Source organism: Cheilinus undulatus, linkage group 7 (assembly GCF_018320785.1).
Source record: "Cheilinus undulatus linkage group 7, ASM1832078v1, whole genome shotgun sequence".
Lineage (NCBI taxonomy): Eukaryota > Metazoa > Chordata > Actinopteri > Labriformes > Labridae > Cheilinus > Cheilinus undulatus.
This window is the reverse complement of record NC_054871.1, coordinates 30,782,717-30,793,492: the sequence shown is the minus strand read 5'-3', so window position 1 is coordinate 30,793,492 and position 10,776 is coordinate 30,782,717. Positions and strand designations below refer to the sequence as shown.

The window sequence follows — 10,776 nt, the reverse complement described above, 5'->3', positions numbered from 1 at the left end:
CAAAATTCTGCTGCACTGAAGGTTTCCAAGAGCACCAAGTCCTCCTCCATAATTCCCAGATGGAAGAAGTTTGGCACAACCAGGACTCTTCCAAGAACTGGTCAACCCACCAAAATTAGAAATCAGGAGAGGTCAGGTAGTCACTGTGACTGAACACCAGGTGTGTGGAGATGGGATAAAGTTTCAGAAGGACAACCATCACTGCAGCCCTCCACCAGTCTGGGCTTTTTTTTTTTTTTTTTTTTTTGTAGAATGGCTAGTTGGAAACCTCAAAACCCAAGAAGCCTGCTTGGATTTTGCAAATAACTCCCAATGAAAGCCAAGCATCTCAGTGTTTTAGTTTTGTTTAAAAACTTTTAGAATTCTGTTTTTAGTTTCATGATGGGGTACTGAGTTTATATTAATGAAGTAAAAAAAGACTTTATTTCGACTGTAGCATCAGACTGCATCATAAAATTGAAAAAAGTGCCAGAGGTCTGAGTACTATCTGAATGCCATTTATATTTCATTTGGATAAAGGCTAACAGGAATAAATACTGGATTGTTAAAATAATAATGATGACATAATGAAGGCATGTTGCATAGCTGACCGGCCAAGCCTTTTAAACTCATGTGTATAAAGGTCACAATCATCCACTAAAAAGTCCCAATTACGTGGACTGGGGTGTGGCATGGAATCCATCTGAGTGACGTAGAAGTGGCAGCTGTGTTCTCGGCCAATAGGAGAAAGAGGTATGTTAAAGGGGGCGGGTGGAACGACTGTTTATGTGTTTTCCCGCCCTGTGCGTCACTGTCTGTCTGAAAGATGGAGTACAGCTAGGAGAGGATGCTTACATCAGCTGTCAGAGGCTTTGACAGAAGGGCTTTGGCTGGTTTGGACACCGAGTCCAGGTTAGAAATGGGTTTTCGTATATGTATCGTCGTTTAGGAGAACTTGCCTGTTCTCGTCCTTTTGGTAGCGAATGAAAGTAAAAAGGTAGGAAAGGCTAATGTTAGCCAACTGTTTTGCTAGCTAGCTGAGCTGGGGCTAACGATTATTTGTAAAGTCAGTCATACCTGAGCGATTTCAAATGAGTTAGTAAAGGTGTAGGTAAGGTTTTATGTACAGTTTCACCGTCGCAAATGTGTCTGGTTTTTACTTAAACGCCAATGCCAAGTGACGACGTGGATATTATTAGCTGCACTACTGACTGTCTTACATACAGCCTATGGTAAGTACGCTCCTACTGCATATATTTAACCCCAAGACGGCTCAGTCTGGAAAAAAAAAATATGTTGAAACGGTGAATACTTACTGTCACTTTAGGCTGGTATCACACCAGATATTTTGTGAAAGCTACTGCCCCTGTTAGATTTCTTTCCTTAGCATTAGGCTAGGCTAAAGCTCACATAACATAACAGACTGGACTGGAATCCCCTCAGGGTCTATTCAGACACCGAAACCAGATGGAAACAAATTTTGACAGCAGAGTGTAAAGAGGAAACAACTTGTGCGATTACTTCTGCTTTTGTGTTTTTTAGATAGCGTGAACTTTCTGACTCGTATCTACTTTGGACCGTTTTTTATTTAGTGATTTTACACCTTTGTCGATACAGTTTATTCCAGACTTATGAATCATTTGTGATGCCCTCTCAGTGTGCAGGTATGGTGAGGCACAGCATGATGACTGAGCTACATGCCTTCCAGCACTCTTTCCAGGTGAGATCTAAGTTGTTTCAACACGCACAACTTCCTGAAACATGATGTGTGAGATGCAAACAGAGAGTATTTTACAGACTGCTGAGCTTATCTTTGCATAAACATAGACATTTCCTCACTCTCTACATGAGTCAGACACTTTTACTGGTTGTGCAAATCTTTCCGGTAATATTCAAAGGGAGATAAGACCTGACATGTTGGTTCCTGTACTCTTATCAGGCCACTGTTTGGCACTATGCCAGGGTATAAAGTCAGCTAAGCTGTTGTAGCACAACAATGAAATAACTGCATTGCAGTTAGAAACTGATAAATAAAATACACTGTTATTAGTTTCAAGCTTTTGAACACTGATACAAAGTGGAAGAATTGTGTGTTCCTTCTTGTGCTTTCTCCACCACCTGACCCCCTCGCTCTTTCCCTCCCCCCTCCTATGCTGCCTTCTCTCTGTTACAGGATAACTCCCTGGCTCTGGGCCAGGTGGGGCAGAACTGTGGGGGAATTCAGGAGAACAGGATCGCTTTAGAGCAGAGACAACAGCACCTTTCCCCAGGCCCAGCAGGTACAACAGCTCTGAATTTTATGGTCCAGATGAAAACAGTAACATGCTGAAAATGTTGCACTGTTTAAAAAAATGATTGGATTTATTTATTACTTTAACAGAAACTGAGAAGAGTCGTCCTGTGAACATCCCAGATGCAGCCAAAAGGAAGAAGAAGAAAAGAACCAGAGCAACAGACAGCTCCACAGGCACTTTTCATGGTAGTAAAGATAGGAGTATTGGGAGACCTACTGTACTGACTATGGATAAAAAGAAGGTTTTGATCTTTTTAAAACCTGCTACAGTCTCATGTCTCATATTTTCTTCAGATCTCTACAAACTGACAGATGAGGTGCTTGGTCAGGGGGCCTATGCAAAAGTTCAAGGGTGCACCAGTCTCCAGAATGGCCAGGAGTACGCTGTGAAGGTCTGTTGAAACACTTTGATGTTGACTGATTAAATAAGTATTTTTAAATACGTTTGTTATTGATATTCTTCTTTGCTTGGTAGTTTATTGTTGGGGTGTAAAATATTTACATTCACACAGCATTTTTTTTGAGAATGTACACATTTCTGTGCATAAAGGAGCCCCTTTGCACAGAGAACTGTCATTGTGTTAAAAAAAAACAAAAACAAAACAAAAACAGGAATTTTGTCTTTTTATATATCTAAATGTTGGGTAAGTCTTCTCCCTTCCTAGAAGAGAAGATATATTTCATTGATCCCTCAAAGGGAAATTTTACTTTTAGGGTTTTGTAAAATATATTGTCTTCCTTTTTTAAAAAAAAGAGCGAGTGCTCAACTAACATTAAAATATTTGAGCTAAATTAAGAGAAGTTATTTTAAAAAACTGAATGAACAATTATGAATCTAAAGCAAGAAACTCTTAGTACCATGAAACTCAAACATTAATCAAATAATCCTTAAGAGTTGTTGTTTGTTTGTTTTTACAAAGATCATTGAAAAGAGTGCAGGGCACAGCCGGAGCAGAGTGTTCAGAGAAGTGGAGACTCTTTACCAGTGTCAAGGAAACAGGTGAGCTCTATTGTGTCAAACATTTTCATTTAAAAAAAAAAGTCTGAAACATATTCTGATAATTGGGAAATACCTTGATCCAGGAACATTTTGGAATTGATCCAGTTCTTTGAAGACAGCTCCTGCTTTTATTTGGTGTTTGAAAAGCTGCGTGGAGGTAAATATGTAGGCATATCTAACATTATTTCCCTTAACTTATCAAATCACCTAATTTAAAAAACACACTTATTACTCCTCCTTCAGGCTCCATTCTTACACACATTCAGAACCGAAAACACTTTGATGAGCTGGAGGCCAGTAAGGTCGTCCGAGACATTGCACAGGCTCTTGACTTCCTCCACACTAAAGGTAAGTCAGCCTCCACCCATCCCAACAAAAAAGTAGATTTTTAAAATATTCCGTAAAGGTGACTGTGCTTTTCTGCAGGCATTGCCCACAGAGACCTTAAGTTAGAGAACATCCTTTGCGAGTACACTGATCAGGTAAGTGACTTTTAGAGGACATAAGCTTCAAGAAGAGTCTCCATGAATTGCCTTTGCACTATAAAGAAGATATTCCTCCATCTTTCTCTCAGGTGTCTCCAGTTAAGATCTGTGATTTTGACTTGGGGAGTGGAGTGAAGCTCAGCAGCGCCTGTACGCCCATTACAACTCCGGAGCTCACCACACCGGTACCAGTTTGGTTATAAATTCACAGCAAATGCACAAAAACCACATCAATCTAGCAGGTAACCTGACTCTTGAAATGTGTTTTTACCCTCCTCAGTGTGGCTCTGCGGAGTACATGGCTCCTGAAGTTGTGGAGGTGTTCACTGATGAGGCCTCCTTCTACGACAAACGCTGTGACCTGTGGAGCCTCGGGGTCATCCTCTACATCCTGCTGAGCGGCAGCCCCCCTTTTATAGGCCACTGTGGCACTGACTGTGGGTGGGACAGAGGGGAGACCTGCAGAACCTGTCAGGTATCTTTATAATATCTTTAAACATTTATCAATTTTTGGTACTTTTCTGTTTGGTGGAAAGACAAATGACAATACATTTTAACAGAAGTTGTGTTGGATGAGTATTTTGAGTTAAAATTTAAAAAAGGTCATGATTCCATCTCTTACATCTATTTTAGATTGCTGAAAAAGCGAACACATTTCTCTTCCTCACAGATGAAAATATTCAGTTTTCCTATCAAAAAGCTGAATTTACGTTTTCTTGATTTTAAATGTGAACACATGACATTTTGGCAACATTCTGCCTTAATCGTGTAATCCTACTGTTCTTGAACACATCATATATAACCATGTGCTGGCTTTTTAAGTTAGTTTGACTTCTATTCTGCCGATTTCAACACAAGATAAATATTTGTAACTTATTTTATTTAATTTATATAATGGGAGCTGCTCCATAGTTTGTGAGCGCTTTTATGGACTTTCTGCGTAGAACATGAGCAGCTAAAGACAGAGTATATGCTGCTCCTACAGTCTGAGTTTGTTTGGGTGTTTTTTCACCAAGATGTAAGTGGAGTCTCTAATTGAGTCTCACCAGTTCTGTGACCTAATATTATTTTATTTTATCACTGGTGCAAACAACAGATTTCCACCAAGTCATGGAAAGCATAACTGTACATCCTGCTTCTGTTCAGTTATGAAATCCCAGCATGCCTTGCGTCTCAGACAGCAGCAGAGCAGGCTATAAAGGAATGTTAGAAATGTCTGTTTAAACAGACTTCAGAGACAATTATCACAAGAGCAGACAAAAGAATGCCTGAAGCACCCACCCCCCTCACCCCCCTAGTGTAACGTCCCCCTGATCTCCCATATTATGTTGAGACTGTCATGATGTCACTTTTGTGGTGCTTCACATACAACATTGCAGCAAAGAAGACAAGGAACTTCAAAATATGTGTTTTCATTGTATTCACATGGTATTATTATTAACATGATTATGTAGCAACTACAAAGACTGTTTAGCTACTGAGGACAGCCTTATAGCTTAACAGTAATCTTATTCGACATGCCTCCTGGTTAAGTTTATCTTGATTGTATACATGACGCTATTTGGACAAAAATATTCTATGGCTGTCCCACTTAACTTGGATTTGATAGGTCTGTTACACTGGACATGCGTTGTTTTCCTCTGTTGTCACAAGTTGGGCAAGTTGTAACTTCACCAGTTTAAATGTTCAATGTTTTGTGTCAGGAGGCACTGTAGGAGCAGTGTCCAGTCACCAGCAGAATACTTCCATTATTTTTCGTGAATGTGCTTTATGTGTTAACATTCACACATCCTAATGCCAGTTTCCTGCTCTGTCCTCAGAGTCACCTGTTTGAGAGTATCCAGCAGGGCAAGTATGAGTTTCCTGAGAAGGACTGGAGCCACATCACAGAGGGAGCCAAGGACCTGATATCCAAGCTGCTGGTTCGAGATGCAACCCTGCGCCTCAGTGCTGCTCAGGTTCTCAAGCACCCTTGGGTGCAGGGGGTGGGTATCGATACATCCGTGTCTCCAAAATAGCTTCTCGATATTTCTTTTGGCGACAGAGATTGATAAAAACCTTCTTTGTCCAAATAATCAGGTGTATTTCCTATTTTTAATTTCCTTTTCTTACAGAATGCTCCAGAGAGAGGGCTTCCAACTCCTCGAGTTCTGCAGAGGTATGACCGCCACATTAGGAAACCCTGTCTCTTGCTTTTTGATGTTTATTAGGTGCGATGATTCCCACACACAGACTGTTTCGTTTATATCTGTATACACATATAAATTATCTTCAGAGTTCATAAACTACTCGAAAATCTTTCCTTGCGCTGTACCCGGCGCCTATTCGTTTCATCAGTATGCTGTGCTGGTGCTCAGAGAGAGGCATCTGCTGTGATGTCCTAGCTGGTAAATGTGAGCCTTTCAATGCTGTAGTTTCAATCACCACGTTCAGCTGCTTGCTGCTAGTTGTATTCTGCAACTTCTTAGTTTTAAATTGCTCTAATACACTACATTATTAATAATTAGCCAGACAAAATAAGCCAAAAGATGAACCACCTGTTGTGACATTGGAATTGTCAAAGCAGCACAGACAGGCAGAGAGAAACACAGGGATGGGACAGTACATACCAGCGTGTGTTTTAAGAGAAGAGAGGTGTAGACAGATGCAGGTGTGTGTTTATTATAAAAGTGAAGGTGAACAAATTAATGTCGTTATCACTAAAATAAGTGAATGAGTAAAGCACATTCAAGTTAGTGTATCACCAAACCCACTCTAATTAGACTAATGTATTTCTTGACATACATACATAAAAGACATCCCATTGTTGACAATGCTAATGACTTACTGTAACCCTTTGGGAAACACTGTGTTGAATATGTTGTTACATTTTAAAAATGCTCTTAACAGAAAATGATTTTGCAAATGAGTAAGAAGATGCAAGAAGCCCAGAATTTTGTCATTCAAAGGTGGGAATGGCACATTTGTATCTTAAATCTTGCTCTGCCATCTCTGTTGTTCCAGGAACAGCAGCACCAAAGACCTGTCTCAGTTTGCAGCAGAAGCCATCGCCTTAAACCGGCAGCTCTCCCAGCATGATGAGCAACAGGAGGATGTCGGTGCCATTGTTTGCTCCATGAGGCTTTCACCTCCTTCCAACTCTCGGCTGGCCCGCAGACGAGCACAGTCCAATGCTCTGCGCTCCCAGGATTTTGCACCTGCGTCAGACAACCTCGCTGCCTGAGGAACCAGTACAAATCCCCTTGTCATGACTGGTTTGAGCCTCTGCCTGATCCTTTGTTTCTATTTTTGTTTTTAAAGGGAACCGTTCAGGATCAGCCTCACTGTATCACAAGTGACTAGCTGCTCTTGGTGTTAAAACTCTTCCATGGCCAGTTTTCTTTAACCTCACAGAGTTTAACCACTAAGGGCCAGTTAATTCATGGCTAGATACTTTTAAATGAATTTTGAAAAAGTTAAAATCTTGAGGTTCTTTTAGTACTTATTTTATGCTGCCTGAGTTTTTCAAAGAGAACAATTTCATTTTAGAAGCGCTTCAGTTTTTTTTAGTAAATCTTCTCAGATTAATTTATTTTCTATTGAGTAGTGCTTAAATTTGCAGCAAGCCAAACAACTCTTAATGCCAAGTATTTATCAGTACATATCATTGTGAGCATGGCATTACATACTGTAGGTTCAGCCTCAGTTTTGCAGCTGTTGCTGGCCTAATGCAATATCATCTATTTATAAAACAGATTTTATTTTTCTTGTCTGACTGTGAATTTGTTAATATATCGAAATGCTCCTTTTAACTTCTCAGTCACTGGAGAAAGATGAAGAGCTGTATCATATATATTTTTCCCTTTTCTAAGCACATCAGTGTTAGCAGTTTGATGTAAATGGATAAATGTTGTTTAAAGATTAAATAATGAGCTACATTTTAAAGTTAGGATGCGATCTGCAGAGAAGATGTGGCACTTCTTTTCTCACAACTCTGTTCCTCACACTGCTTCTGCGCCTCTCCCTACCCTCCATCAGTGTTTCTGAGTGCAGCTATATGTAGGACTGATTTCTGTTCAGAAGTGTATTCCAAAGATGATTTAGTTATTATTTTTTCTCAAGTATTTCTGACCAAACAAAGTATTTTATTTGGTTTGGAAAGTCCTTTAGTTTTAAACTTTAGTCTTCATACAGTTCTTTCTTCTCCCCTCCCTCTTTAGGGCTAACAGATCGAGGGGTTCATGGGAAAATAACATATGAAACATGCTTTAGCGTCAGAGTGAAACATAAACAAGCTAAAAGAAGAGTGCTCCCTCCTGTTTGATCACAGAGCTGAGAACAACAAACCCAGACAGAGTTTGACTTCACTCTTTATGCTTATACTCTATTTGCATGTATATGAAGCAACCACAAGATACCTGTGCTCTACAGAAAGAATAAGCACTCAGCAAAGAAGTCCCTAAACACAGTTAAATCTCATTCGCCACCACAGATGTACTCACATACTTCTAGGTTGAGGTGGGCTTTAAAAACTATTTAATCTCAGCCCAGCTGTTCTGTTGTAATTGTACCCAGGCAAGTTAAGATCATACATTTTTATAGTTTCTAACAATATACATCAGATTTGTCAACATTTTCTTAAATTCCACCATTTTGCAAAGCACAGTATTCTTCACTGATGGCTTCACTGCTCAGCACTTCCCCAACGATTACTGGTAATATTGCATGGGAATGCAAAATATTAGCATGATATTGGTGTTGGAAGATATTAGCTTAAAAAGCTAAATGACTGTATAGGCAGACCTGAAAATTTCTGCCGTTATTGACAGCTGTTGTATCGGCCATACATACTGGCAGTATTGATCATATATTGGTCTTTAATATCGGCAGAATATACCAATGTACCATCAGGTACAGGTGATTGCCTAGAGCAGTGGTTCTCAATTTGGGGATCCAGACACTGAGAGAGGGTCGCAACATCCTTTCCAAAAGAGTATAATTTACAGTGATTTCAAATTGTGTATTTTATAAAAATATATGCATGAAATTAGTTAAATGTAAAATATAAACCTTGTCATTTGGTGAGATTTATGCTAAAGTCAAATGAATGTTGCAAAAAAATCTTAAAATTGCAAGTCTGCACATGACTGTGCATGGCTGTGTTCAACTCTGTTTCAACCACCTTCACGTACAGAGGGGGTCCCCGGTCCCTGGCCCCTTTATTTTGTGAGTTGGCGACCAACAAGTTTGAGAACCCCTGTCCTAGAGCACTACAGAGGGAGGCCCACTGTGAGCCCTTAAAATTCAGAATAAAGCCCCCAAAGCAAAACGACTACTAAACAGTCTACTTCTCTGCTCTCTCACCTTCACCTGACTCAGCCACTCTGTGCAGAAGAGACAACTGGTGTTTTTACACCAAAAAGGTGTGTATATACTGGCATTGGTATTGGCTAAAATGAGTTTGGAAATATCCAAATCCAGTAACATGCATTCCTTGTATTTCAGCAATTAGTCCATATCTGTAAGCTTTTAGAGAATGTGCAGATATACAGACAACACGAGTATGGGGACTGAACATGGAGCATAAATTAATCTGTATGTAACAACATATTTTTGAGTATTTTTGATCTCTGCTATTCTGATGTCTAAAGTGTTCCATCTTATAATTTTATGCAGAGTGTTAACTTTCTCTATTTAACTGAAGTCTGTCTCAAACTCAGAAAGCGCTGGAAGGTGTTAGGTTGGTAGAGAGGAACCTTTGATCAAAATACTTTTTATTTATTTCTCATTATTTAACCTTAACACAAGCTACCTGTAGCACTGATGTACTTTAAATTAAGTCAATTACTTGGTTTGTCTGAAATGGAAAGCATTTTATTGTAAAAGATGTCTTTGGTTCAGAAATGTGAATTCAGCACCTACAGTTAAATCCATCTTTAAGGGTTTTTAATCTTTTATCCTCATGAGAGTCCAACTTTATCTCAGGCTCTTTGTTTGCACATTTTGTACTGATATGAAATGCAACACCATCCAAAAAATGGCTCAGTTTCTTCAAGTCATCATCAGAGTGTTTGTTGTGTGAATGACTGGAAATATAAGGATTTCTTTTATGGTTGTATGTTGAAAGGCATTGAAAGAGGGATTGTGACTTGGTGCTACACTTGAGATGGAGGATTCTGGTTTCGAAGGGATTTATTTTTGTACGATAATGGTTGCTGTAATTTTTGCATTTTTAGTTATGAATGTTTCTGTAGAAGAAAAATGGACTGTAGGTTCTCTCTTCAGTTTAAGTTGCTTATTTGCTTTAGATCCTTGTTTTTTTTAACAGAAATATTTTTACTTTTTTATTTGTTGCATTCATTAATGATCCTGTCAATGTGAGTGGTAGCACTGATGGCAGTCTATCACTTTTATTTCCCCTGACCCTGTTAACTTAATGTCTTACCTGTGAAATTACCCACCCCTGATTTCACATAGTTGCCATGGACACCCCATCCCTATAGCAACTAAGGTCCGTCATGATGCACTGGCAGGGATTGGATCTGCTTGCAGTGAATAAACACATTAGGAAGCAACCACTTGCTATGTTAAAGCCCTTCAGCTCCCATTATGAATGATCAAAGGATGTGTTTGTCTCCAAACCCATCAACCTGTAATGGCATCAGATGAGATACTGTAATTGGTGTGCAATTATGGAGTCCCACTGAAATTAGTCAAAGCTCTTATGGGGTCTTATGAGTGAAGCTCTGAATGAAGAGCATATTTTCAGTGGTCTGCTGTGTTGTCAATAAAAAATATCCTCATCATAACTCCTGTGTAGTCTTTTTCACATCATTTAGACTGCTCTCTCCATCCTTTTAGTGAGTTATCTCTTTTAGCAGTCATTGTTATAATAATGTACAAAGATAAATGGGTTTCATTTCTATTAGACTGTGGTTCAGTGCTGAAGCTCGGTGCATTGACTTTAGCACTGGGTGATTGGACAGGAAGGTGTTATTAATCTGAACACACTGATGAGATAACATCTCTGAGAGAAGCTG

General features: G+C 39.4%; 1 protein-coding gene across 1 annotated transcript; it reads left to right on the top strand.

Annotated features, from left to right (window-relative positions):
* Positions 1-826: 826 nt before the first annotated feature.
* On the top strand, positions 827-10,545 carry mknk1 (MAPK interacting serine/threonine kinase 1). The gene is given in 15 exon segments (XM_041791346.1): positions 827-869; positions 872-891; positions 1,637-1,699; positions 2,153-2,258; positions 2,360-2,458; positions 2,567-2,664; positions 3,193-3,272; positions 3,356-3,429; positions 3,516-3,620; positions 3,699-3,754; positions 3,847-3,942; positions 4,038-4,232; positions 5,578-5,742; positions 5,872-5,915; positions 6,761-10,545. Coding segments are annotated over 15 exon segments (1,464 nt in total). The 3' UTR covers positions 6,981-10,545.
* Positions 10,546-10,776: the final 231 nt, after the last annotated feature.